The 13,172-nt window shown below is 37.5% G+C and overlaps 1 protein-coding gene across 2 annotated transcripts in view; it reads left to right on the forward strand.

Annotated features, from left to right (window-relative positions):
- Positions 1–13,172, forward strand: part of SPECC1L (sperm antigen with calponin homology and coiled-coil domains 1 like) — a 153,376-nt gene that overhangs the window by 71,539 nt on the left and 68,665 nt on the right. For both annotated transcript variants that reach the window (XM_079149700.1, XM_079149701.1), the window contains exons 8-10: positions 2,207–2,370; positions 5,300–5,391; positions 9,111–9,201. In XM_079149700.1, coding sequence (XP_079005826.1) covers positions 2,207–2,370; positions 5,300–5,391; positions 9,111–9,201 — 347 coding nt within the window. The remainder of the gene's footprint in view (positions 1–2,206; positions 2,371–5,299; positions 5,392–9,110; positions 9,202–13,172) is intronic.

Consider the following 13,172-nt stretch of genomic DNA (forward strand, 5'->3'; position numbering starts at 1 on the left):
TATCAGTCCTCGAGTTACCCTAATTTTAACCTGTGTAACCAAATGGGAAGTACCCATAAAGCACTTCTGCTTTATCTATGTGTACCCAAGTATGAGATTGCCTTGAGGAGAGCACTGTATGATCATTTTAGTTTGAACCACTTTTTTTTTAAATGTAGCACCATTTTTACTTGAGAATGATTGGCGGAAAAAATACAGGCATTCACATTTCGATATTTGGTGGGTGTTTCCTATAAAGGAAAAAAGCTGACAATATTTGTTGTCAGTGATAAAATATGGGCTTTCAGGTCAATGTTAAGATTTTGGAAAATTTTTATCTGCCATTGTAAACTTGGTGGCTTCCCATATTTAAAGAGGTTTTTTTTTTTTTGTTGTTGTTGTTGTTTTGTTTGTTTGTTTGCCTATTTGTTTTTAATGAGGTAATTGGTGATATTGTATAAAGATAAGCATTTGGAAAATCTGTATAATGCAGTGAGCCAATATTTTCCTTAAGACATATATATTATTTCAGGATCATATGGGTAAAAGATTCTTTCAAAGTACATGACAGACCACTGGGTTTTAATGGGCAAAATTGGGAAAGTTTCTATGGTTTAAGATTCCACATTGAACTAAATTTTGTGTGTGTGTGTGTGTTGCTAGGTATCAACGCAGGGCCTCCTGCATGGTAGGCAAGTAGGTGCTCTAACACTGAGTTACACCCATGTTCCACAACCAACTCTTCAGTAACTATGAAATGTTGCATTTTAGTGTAGTATTGAAGAATAACCAGTTATCTAAAAAGGTTTTTAAATACTCTTCCCTTTTTTAACCACATATCTCTTCAAGAGCTGCAGTTTTTCATATCTCAGTAGATTGAATACAAAAGAAATCTAGCTATATTCTATATGAGACATTAAACAGATATTTAACTGCTACTCTTCTTATTAAGAAATATAGTTATAAATATAGTTAAAATATTTGTATCAGGTTAGTAAGTCCTGAGTTTACTTTTATGTTTACTTCGTGTGTGTGTGTGTGACTAGAGACTGAACCCAGGGCCTCATGTATGTTAGGCAAGTGCTTTACTACTGAGCTACATCTCATCCCTTTTTATTTTATTTTGAGACAGTCTTTCTAAGTTGCCCAGGTTGTCCTCAGAATCCTCCTGCTCTAGTCTCCTGAGGATCTGGGATTATAGGAGTACGCTATACACCTGGCTTAGATTAATTACATATTTTATTTACTTTCTGTTTCAATTCATTTACTGGAAGTAACTCACATAAACAAAAGCTTTTGGGAGTCCTCAATTATTTTTAGGCATGGGAAGGGGTTCTCAGACCAAAAAATTATAATCGTTATTATGGATTATTAAAACTTCTAGTCATGATAAGTAGCTGCATGTGGACTCTGGTACACCTTGAGACAAAAAACTTCCAGAGAGCCAAATGACCAACACAGAAAAACTTTCCTAAAAACTGACTTAATTTTTGTCCCTATAAGTGTACTTGATAGTTGTTATGATGTACAAATTCTGCAACTGCAGTCTCATTCTAGATGAAAACGTGTGTTAGCTCAGTAAGTGAAGAGGACCAGAAATGAAATAGCATTGATTTTTCTGATGACTCAGGATATATCACACTGAGCTCCTAGGGGACTCATGTTTCTAATATGGGCCTGGGCTTTTTTTTTTTTTTTCTTTGTAGAAATTCTGTCTGGAGACAACAGTAGTTCGGTTTTGTTTTGATCTTTCAGAGCACGGGCTTTGGTTTCATTTCTTTGTATTTCCAAGTTCAAGCACAACATTTTAAGCTAGAGCCAGCATAAATTGTCTACATGTGCTGGTAAATTCCCAGTCTCCTGAGAAGGGCCAGGCCTTCCTGGCAGCATAGAACCAGAGATTCTTAGTTGAGTCAGGCTGTGGCCAGTCTGCCTCCCATTTTACTGCTAATTGATTACTGATGTCCTCACCTGATACTTATTTAGATGAAAATGGAATTTGATGGTTATTTAACTTGCTTAGGATAACTTGATATGAAATTTTTAATATCATTTCCTGGTATTTATCAAGCAAATGAGAATATTAGACCAGGTAATTTACTCTGCTTAACCGATATAGTTAAAACAAAAGAAAACAAAACTAATGTCTTCTAATGCTAATGGGAGAGGGAAAATGTGTATTTTCTCATACATATGTGCAAATGCTGTATTTCCGTGTTATTTTTAGGCAAGAGGAGGAGCGAGGCCGGGTATACAACTACATGAATGCTGTTGAGAGAGATTTGGCAGCCTTAAGGCAAGGGATGGGACTGAGTAGAAGATCTTCAACTTCCTCAGAGCCAACTCCTACAGTAAAAACCCTCATCAAGTCCTTCGACAGTGCATCTCAAGGTAATTAATTCCTTATTCATTGTGCCAAGGGAAGAGGTTCTGTTTACTTACCCTATGTTCTCTGGTGATCATGTAGAGATGTGTCTTTTTTCCTCAGGTGAATCACATGTTCCTGTGACTTAATTTATCCTCTTTATGCCTAAAATGTCTAGACACCTTAAGTAAGATCTTTCCCTTCCTTTGAATTCTTGTATTTGTATATTCCAAATGCTCACTTGACATTGACACTCAGGTGTCTCCTAGATATCTTTATGTCCAAATCCAAACTTTTGTTGCCCAACTTCAGTCCAGAGAATGGCAGCACCATTCCATCCAGTTACTGAAACCAGAAATCTGGGAATCTTCCTTAAATCCTCTTTTCTCAGCCCCACATCTAATCCAGTCTTAGCAAGTCTTTTTTTGGGGGTGGGGGAGTTGGCAACACTGAGGATTGAACTCAGGGCCTTGCATATTTTAGGCATGTGCTCACCACTAAGCTACATCCCCATATTTTTTTGAGATGAGGTATCAGTTAAGTTACCCAGGCTGATTTTGAACTCTCGATCCTCCTGCCTCAGCTTCCCTAGTAGCTGGGATTACAAGCATGTGCCACCACACCTTAGAAAATCTTGATCCAGCCTTCAACATGGGCTTCCATCTTTACTTAGTCTGCTTTTCTCCATTTCTAGTGGCACAGTCTTTAGTTCAAACCACCATCAACTACTAACTTTAGTAACCTCATAATTTCCCCGTTTTATTTCATGATAGATTTTTTTTTTTTTTTTTTTTTTTTTGCCTAAAATTATTTAATTGCCTTACTGTAGTTGGAATGAAGTTCAGCTCTCAAGTGCCTGCAAGGGTCCACCTCTGCCCACCTCCTCCCTCAGATGGGCCAGTCTTCCCTGACCCTATACCTCAACTATACCACATTTCAGGTTCAGAAACACGCTGGGCTCTTTTAATAAGGATGAGGTGAATCTTGAAGCACTAACTAATGTTAAAATATATCTGCAGTCCTTTTATAACAAGTTGCAGATCAGTGTGTTATTTTGTTTTTTTAAAGTACATAGATGGTTATATGTATTTGCATTTAAAGTAAAGAAAGAGGTCTTCAGAACAGCTATTAGTAGCTACCTCTGGTTAATATAATGGAGTAAGATGAAGAGAACTTTAAAAAATAAATTATTATAAAATGAAAATGATAATAATAATAATGGCATGCACACTAAATTAAAATTACACAACTATTCAAAATATTAACAAAACAGACTTTTTTTTTTCTTGGTACCAAGGATTGAACTCAGGAGTACTTAACCACTGAGGTATATCCCTAGCCCTTTTTTATATTTTATTTAGAAGATAGGGTCTCACTGAGTTCTTAGGGCCTCACTAAGTTGCTAAGGTTGGCTTTGAACTTCTGATTCTCCTGCCTCAGCCTCCTGAGCCACTGGGATTATAGGTGTGCACCACCATGCCCAGCTAACAAAACAGACTTTAATGCAAAAAAGATGTGTATGCTCTTATAGTAATCTTTAGCAAATATTTTGAAATAAAATTAATCTTAATAGACCAGTAGTGGCACTCCTAGTTATAAAAGAATTAAAAGTAAGTATTTAGACAAATACTTTATATTAATGTTCATAGCAGCACTATCGACAATAGCCAAGAGATTGAAGCAACTCCGGTGTTCTTGAATTGGGTGAATGGATAAACAAAATGTGATTTAGCTATATAATGGAATATTAGTCCACCCTAAAAAAGGAATGAAATACTCTTACATGCTACAATATAGATATATCTTTATAATATTATACTAAGTGAAAAAGCCAGGCACAACAGGCCATGTATAAGATTACATTTATATAAAATATGCCGAATAGGTCAGTTTATAGAAACAAAGCAGATTGGGCCTGGGGGAAGGGTGAATAGGGAGTAACTACTTAATAAGCATTAGATTTCCTTTTGGAGTGATGAAATGTTTTGGAAATAGAGGTGATGGTTGTACAATATTGTGAGTGTGCTTAAAGTTAATGAACCGTACCTTTAAAAATAGTTAAATTCATGTTATGTGAGTTTTGTCTCAGTAAAAAAGATTACCTGCAATGATACTAATTCTAAATATTAATGCTGGCCTTCATAAAAAGGTCCCCAGTGGTCTTCTATTTCATCTTGCCACATTGTGTGATATGCCTGGGTTCAATTTGCATTTCCTATTTTGAATTTAATGCCATTTCAAATGAATAATCACTTTAATGCAGACTTTATCAGAATTTGTGTTAAGTCCAAGTATCTAGAAATTAATTAGAGAATGAATTAGAAAAAATAAGCTGATGTGAGTAGTTCATTCTAGAGAGCAAGACTGTGTAAACAAATAATTATACATCTTTGTGTTAAATGCAAATCAGAAAATACATGTGAAGTAGAGTGATCAGTTCTGTAGGAGGAAGTGAGATGGAATGAATAGAAGTTCACCATCCTTCTGTTTAATGTGCAGTTAGTGAACATCCACTACATGCCAGGTCTCTTATCTGAAGCACTTATAGATAACATCCTATATGGTTTTATTTTATTTTATTTGCATTGCTGACGATTGAACTCAGAGCCTTACACATGCTAGGTAAGCACTTCAGCCCCTCTTGGGTTTGTTTTGTATTTGGATTTCATTGGTTTATGAAGTACTTAGGCCACTTAATATAATTAAACAGCAGAAATAAAATTATTGGCCTAGGTAAACAAACAATTCACCTGGTGGTCAAAAAGCACTTGTCTCCTGAGACACAACTGTGAGTGTTCAGCATAGGTTAGGCATCAGCCAAGACTGTTTCTAGTGCAGTTTGAGATTATTGATTAATCTGGTGAATCCTTAAATGGGGACCAGTTAAGAAAGCTTCTTCACTGTGATCTTTTTGTCATTTACTTTGTTTGTTTGTTTGTTTGTTTGTTTTTGTAGTACCAAACCCTGCTGCAGCTGCAATTCCTCGGACACCTCTGAGTCCAAGTCCAATGAAAACCCCTCCTGCGGCAGCTGTATCCCCTATGCAGGTAAGTGCCTGGGACCACTGAAGGTTCTGGGGGTCTCAGAATCTGAAAGTTAAATCCTTTTCTTCAGCATCATGTGTATGTGTGTCAGGTGGACATATGACTCAGAAGGATATATTTGGGATCTGTTTCCTAAATACCATGAATATCCGTAAGATAAATTATATCCATCTGAATTGTGTTGTTCTTCTGGAAAACTAAGATGCCTTTTGAGTATGCAGTTGGCATGTCTAAACCTGTGCTGCAGAGCAAATCACTTCAAAGCCTAGTGACTTCAAATGACAATTTACTGTTTTTCATATTTTTCTGAGTTGACTAGGCAGTGTTTTGCTGGCTGTGCCTGGGGTCACTCCTGCAGCTACACTCAGCCAGAGGGTGAATTGGGACCTGGACTCAGGAGGACACTGTACTGCTGTCTCCACATGGTCTTTCTTCTCAGGCCCATTCACAATAGCTCCAGGAAAGTAAAAGTGAAAGTTAGCAAAGCATTTGAAGACTTTGGCATGAAATTTGGACATTCCACTTCTAACCTATTATTTTGGATCAAACAAATCATGGGGCCAGCTCAGATTCAGAGTGGGAAGGGTCTGTGCAAGGCATGAGTTCAGAGAAGTGTGATTCTTTGGGGACCATTTCATCACAGTCTAGCACAAGGACATTGTCAGTCCATTATGAGCAAATTTCTGAAGTTTCTCTTTTTGCCATTGTGGGAAAACAGACCAGAAACAGGACAGGACTATTCTCTATAAAGAAACCCTCTCATTGTGCCCTTTATCTGTCCACTTTCAGAAAGTGACTGAATAGGTAGTATTTCCACACAGGTGAGAGCAGCTAAAGAAAAAATTGCCTCAAAGCTGTTATCCTGTGATATGGGGTAGTTTTGGTCATATCTGTTCCCTAAAATAATAGGGTTTGGGAGCTTTTTTCTTTTTGAGTTGAGACTTTAGTGCTGTATTAACAATTGGTCATGTGTTTTATGAGTGGACTTTTAACTTTTTGTAAAGTTTAGGGTAAAAGTGTACTTCCTCTGTGTTTGTGATGTTGCAAGTCAGGGGCTTTGCTTTTGCCTTTATGTACAAATGTCTCATCTTAATGTAAAAAGATCTAAGGGGAATTCTATATTTTACCTGCAGATTTAATATGCTCTCCATCAATCATACTTGTTCTAAAAGCCTGAAGAAATAAGTAAAAGCAAAGCAAAGGTGCCAAATATAATAAACTTAAAGTAAGATAAAGTTTCTCAAAAGCCTTTGTCAGTTGAAGTTCAACGTCCAAGGCATCATTCTTTAAATCTTTTTAAAAATAGGAGGTGAAAATCTCATTTCTTAAACTTGAAAAAAGCTAATAATTACAAGCTATATCCATTAGCTTTTTAGTTCATAATTAGCACAGTTCATCTCAAACCTAACTGTATATAAAAATCACATGGAGAGTTTTAAACACACAGATTCCCAGGCTCTAGCTAGTGAACCAGAATCTCTGGGGACTGGGGCCCAAGATTGGGATTTTTAGTGTTTCAAAATTCCCTGCTAAAATGCTTCTCCTGACCATGAGGGATCAACAAAAGCTGCTATCACAAACAACTAGAAAGCAGGACAAAATATAGGAAGCAGTTATTTTCAGACATTGTATAAAAAACAATACAGGATTATGATTCCTGAAAAAAAGGTAAGAGATAAGGGAAGTCCTGCTGTGGCCCACATTCCTTTCATGTAATCAGTTTCTGGATGGTGATGTGGAGAAGATGAATTGATGGGAAACAGAGAAGGGAATCCAGTTGGATCTGAGGAGGAATAAATCAGTGTTGAAGGAGAATGATACTGCTAGAATTTTCAGAACAGAGTCCTCAGGAGGAGGGAGCTAATGGAACAAGGGCTCGGAAATCTACATAGACATCTTTCTATGAGTTTTTGTTTGAATGCTGTACCACTTAGTTTGTATTATCTATATGCTAGCAAAAAAAATTGGAAACTGAAACATTTACCAGTAATTTTAATGAAATATGTACAAGACACTCCAGTGAAAACTGTAAAATATTGCTGAGGGAAATTAAAGAAGTAATAGAAAGATATTTATGAATTGGAAAACTCAGTATTATTCATGTCTTATATTCTTCAAATTGGAATAGATTGAGTCAATCCCAGTTAAAAATCTAAGCATTTTTGGAAATTGGTCTGTAGATTGAGTCAATCCCAGTTAAAATCTCAGCATTTTTGGTAGAAATTGACAAGATTTAAAACAAATTACATGGGAATCAAGGGAACTTGCATGTGCAGAGCATGGGGGAGGAATTGCACTACCTGATTTCAACACTTACTCTAGATTCTTTTCAACAAAGAATTCTGAAACAGATATTCATATGGACAAAATGAAATTTACTATAGACCGAAATATACAAACTAACACTATTAAACTTCCAGATGAGAACAATAGAATCTTCATGACCTTTGAGAATACAAAGATTTCTTGTGTAGAACACACAGAAGCATGAACCATAAAAGCAATTTGATAAATTAGGCATCAGATTTTAAAACTTGTCTAAAAGACAATTTACAATTAAGAAATTGTAAAAACAAGCTATGGTCTGGGGAGAGTATATTCATATTTCATTTTTCTGATGAAAGATTTGTACCCAGTAAGTAATGGGCAAAAATTTTGAAAATACCTTTCCCAAGAGAAGATGTACAAATGACCTTAATATTTACATGAAAAAATGCTTAACATCATTAGTCATTTAATGGAAATTAAGTCTACACTGGGGATCCCAAGCAAAGCATTGAGAATGGCCAAAATTTAAAAGGCTAACAATATCAAGTGTGGTCAAGATGTGGAGAAGCTGGACCTCTTGCACATTTCTGCTGGGAAATGAAATGAGTAGCTATATAAACAAGGTCTGGGGGAAAACCCAAGGGAGTAAAACATGAGAAATAGCACAGATAAAATATTAAATATTTTATAGGTTTAAGTATTTGTATGGCTCTTTCTAACTGCTTGTGTATGCATAAATCTGGAAATGAAGAAGCCAGTGACAAAACTGTTGGCAGTAGTGCTGAATTAAGACGATAGCCTCCTCTGGGCCATTGTAGGGTTAGCAAGTGAGTGACAGAATTGAGATCTGTTTGGAACTAGGACATGGATAATTAACAAAATTACTAAAGGAACATATCTGTATTTCTGTTTGGAACATATTTTTGCATTTAGTGAATTGGTATGTGATATTTTAAGAATTCTCTTTAATCAAAATAGTGAAGTTATGATCAGAATACCAGTGGTTGTCAAGGGTCAGTGGTGTAGGATCTGGGAGGAAAGAGGTAGGTGTTGACTGTAAAAGGACCACAGGAAGGATCATTGTGTGGATAGAAATTTTCTGTATTTTGACTTTGTCAGTATTCTGGTTGTGATGTTCTAATATTTATAAGCTTTTACCATGAGGGAAACTGTGGGAAGAATATACACATCTTTCTGTATACTTCTTTCAATTGCATGTGACTCTATAATAAGTTTAATTTTTAAAAAGTCTCTTGATTATATTATATGCCTCTGGTGGGTGTGTGTGTGTGTGTGTGTGTGTGTACCTTACTATAGCAGTATGGAAGGAATTATACAAATTCATAACTATTTACTCTCTGTAGCATATATTTTCTCTGTGAGTTTCAGGCTACATTTAACCTTTTCTTATTTTTTTTATTTATTTAACCTTACTGTTTATCTTATGATTTCAGAGACATTCCATAAGTGGACCAATCTCAACATCTAAGCCCCTGACATCTTTGTCAGATAAGAGACCAAACTATGGAGAAATTCCTGTTCAAGGTACATATAATATGTCACAGTATTTAATTTTTGTTTTTGGTTAATTTTTGGATTCTTGTGGCTGCTTTGGCTAACATTTTTTTCTTTACTCTTGGTATTATTTCAGCCAATCTGGTATACATTTTTATCAGAAGTTTCCTAATACTATGTCTTTATTACAAGTGGGGGAATGAGTTATTAATAAATGCAACTTTCTCAATAGCTCTGTTGTCACGTTATAATAGGAATAGAGAATGCACACCATTACTAGGCACTGTTTTCACAGTTTTTTATGGGATATGTATTATTGTCATTCCCATTTAATAAGCACTAAAAAATGAGGATTGAAGAAGTTAAATAACTTGGTTATTGAAGAGTAGTCCTGGCAGCCTCACTCTGAACCTCACTCTGAGCCCCTTCTCGATCCTGCATATTGAAGCTGAGACTCTTGTGGATAAGGTTCAGCAACTCTTTGGAACCCTTTGTGAGGGACTTGCCTGTTCTCACACAACTCTTCATAGTAGAGTCAGTACTTGAACCTGTTTTCCTCCTTTTTATAGTCTGAGCTCCTTCTTTTATCCACACTACTTCACACACTGTGGAAAGGTGACATCAGGGCATGGCATGTCATTTGGGGTGGATTTGGCAATGCTTCCAAGTGTGCATGTCACTTAGGGCCCAAGGGCTTCTCCCAACACACTCCAGACCAGTTATATCCATGTACTGTGAATTTCCAGGTTGTGAAATTTGGGTTCTGTGGGTGGAACTATAAGGTGTCAACAAATGTGGATGAGAAATCAAGAGAAATCAGCAGAATTGTGAAACATACTCAGTTAAAGAGCTGTCTCCATGGGCTCCATGTAGCACCAGTGCCTAATGACTTAAGTTTGGTGAAATGGGCCCTGTACCTGTCAGTCTTGAGTGTTTGGATAAGCTTATTATGCACACATTGGAAGCCAGTGGAGCACAAAGTGGTGCTACTGCCCCTTTACCTGCACAAAGTCTTGCCTTCTGCCCCTGTTTATTGGCTTCTGGTTCATTTGGTTAATTGTGACCTGAGCTCTTTTCTCCCCTGAAAAGGTCCTCTTGCTTAGAGAACAAACAGTAGAATATTTAAAGTCCCCTTTACCTGCACACTGTCTTCTCTTGCTATACCACCTCTGGTGGATCCTCAAAAGGTTTATATTTGTGTAGCACAGAGCTCATTGGCCTCTTTGATGGCCTGGCTCTTGACCTCTTTGATGCTGTTCCCTTATCTGTAAATGGGAAATAATGATGAACACCTAGCCTCACAGGTTGCTTAAGTTTCTCTCCCTGTTGTCAGACTTTCACCCTTATACTCACTCCAGTGGTGCTGCTGTTGTTGAGATTGTCAGGGACCACTGTGTCATTATCCATTCAGCTCTTGATCTTAATCTGCCAGCAGCATTTGGTACTGTTGAGTGCTCCCTTTTCTGGAACATTCTTTTTGGTTTCCCTGACACCACACCCTTACATCTTCTCTCTCCCAGGCCACTCTTCCTTCATCCCCTATGCTGACTTCTCTCTTCTCCTCAAACTATAAATCATGCTGTGGCTCAGAGCTCAGGTCTTAGGCCTTTGTTCCTTATCTGTATTTACTCTCTTTGTTATTGTCTCCTCTGTCATGGCTTTAAATGCTACTTAAAATACTGTCACATTTGTCTCCAATCTGTCTTCAATTCCCTTTCTGGCTTCATATCTTTCTCTCTCACTCACTCTGCGTAAACACATGGGCATCCTTGCTGTCCCTGGGCAATCAGGCATACTCCTGACTTAGAAACCTTGTCCTGGCTCTTCTGCTGGGACACTGCCAGAATGTTCTGATGTCTCTTCCAACTCTACTTCAAGGCTTCACTCAAGTTGTTCTTCCTCAGTGAGGCCCTGCGTGCCAAAGGTAAAGTTGTTAATATGTCTAGATGGCACCCTTCTTCGACATGCCTGTACTTTGCTTGCTCTATCACTTGTTCCCTTCTAACATCCGGTATGGGTTATTGCTCAATACCTTTTATTGTCTTGCATTCCACTAGATCATAAGGTCTCTGTGTTAAGATTTATCTGTTTTAATCACTGAGGAGTCCTCAACACCTGTAGAGATTCTGGGCTCTTGATAAACAAGTGTTATAAAGCGCTTAGTACAAAAGCCCCATAGTAAATATCCACTGTTTGATTTTATTGTGAAATGTATGAACATTTAATTAGTGGCACAAGTGACTGAGAATAGTGGATCTTAATCTACAAGTAAGATTTTCAACAACTGAGCTCTGTAGGATTTTGCTTGCTCCCAGCAAATAGCCCTGAGTAAGTATCTATAGAAGTTGTGTCCTGAGCATCTTCAAAAAACTGTATGTATTGAAGTGAAAAATGGAAACCAGTGGTTCAGGAGCATTTCCACTCTGCTGCCAGGATATGTGTCCTGATTTTGTCAAAAAAATCAGCATTTTGGGTTGTGGTTGTGGTAAAGCACTTGCCTAGCACCTGTGAGACCCTGGTTTCAATCCTCAACACCATATTAATAAATAAATAAATAAAATAAAAGTATTGTGTCCATCTATAACTAAAAAAAAAAAAAGAATTAAAATAAAATAAAATCAGCCTTTTGACCTGTAGTCCATGCCAGTGTGGTTAGAGCCAAAAACCAGGCATACCATGGCCTCTGGGAGTATCTGTAACACTGTGCCATTGCCCTGGAGCCCTGAATCCAGCTTGCCACAGCTATGTGGGTACTAACTTGAACACACCATCTGGAAGGCACTCGATGATCCTGGGACACAAGAGAGTATCAAGTCTGGCATTCCAGTAGGCTTCTGAGGAGGATGAGGATAAGAAATGGCTCAGGACTTTACCAACCTTGCAAGCCTAGGCTGCAGCCAACCCTAATTGCCTTCTCTACTCTCATTGCTATGTTCCCAACTCATCTTGCGTGGCCACACTAGGGTGATTTTTTACTAGGGAAAATAGGTTCCAACAGTGTTTCTCCTACTTACCTGAGTCACCAAATAATGGGATCCTGTCAGGCACAGTGGCACACACCTATAATCCCAGCAGCTCAGGAGGATGAGACAGGAGGATTGTGAGTTCAAAGCCAGCCTCAACAATGTTGAAGTACTAAGCAACTCAGTGAGACCTCGTCTCTCAATAAAGTACAAAATAGGGCTGGGGATGTGGCTCAGTTGCCCAGTGCTCCTGAGTTCAATCCCCAGTACCGTCCGCACTGCTCCCCTCCCCCCCCAAAAAAAGAGATCCTGGGTCTCCTTTCAGATTATAGACTCTTCAGGAAAGGGAACTTGGAATCCCATTTTCATAAGCACCTAAAGTGACTCTTTGGAAAGAATAAACTTGGGGAAACTGGGCAAAAAATTACAGCTGTTTAGTTATTTTTGTTACCTTGACTTTTGTAAGTGGGGAATGAATGTGGAAAGTGTGGGACAAAGTTATCGAAGATAGACTAATACCTTGAGACTCTATACTTGGCTCTTATTTTATTACCTGATAACGTCATTGGGCATGGAATGTATGCTGGCAATTTGTGTTAATGTTGGTCTCATTCTCCACTCCATCTTTTTAAAATGTTTTAATGGGGCTTAGTTGGAACATTGTAAATATAGCAAGCAGGGGAATTTTTCCCTGGGACGTTGTCAATAGAGTGATCTTTTATCTTACATAGTCATTAGAGAAAGTAACCACTTACAAAACTGAAAACAAACAAATGATTCTTAGCCGTTAAAAAAACACTTTTATTATTCAAACTGTGATAATGGGGTAGGATTTCCTAGTTCTGTCTTGAACTGCTTTTCTTCCTTGATGGTCCTGTTTATCTTGGCATACATTAAAAAAAAAAACAACACATAGTCTATAATTTAACTTTGAGAGTGTCAGTGACTTTACTAACAAAAATTTAAAAGGTGCTCTTATTCTACTTACACTTTAATTAGAGAATTTTCTTTTTCTAGTTAGGTATTTTATGATAGGCA

Source organism: Sciurus vulgaris (assembly GCF_902686455.1).
Source record: "Sciurus vulgaris genome assembly, chromosome: 8".
Lineage (NCBI taxonomy): Eukaryota > Metazoa > Chordata > Mammalia > Rodentia > Sciuridae > Sciurus > Sciurus vulgaris.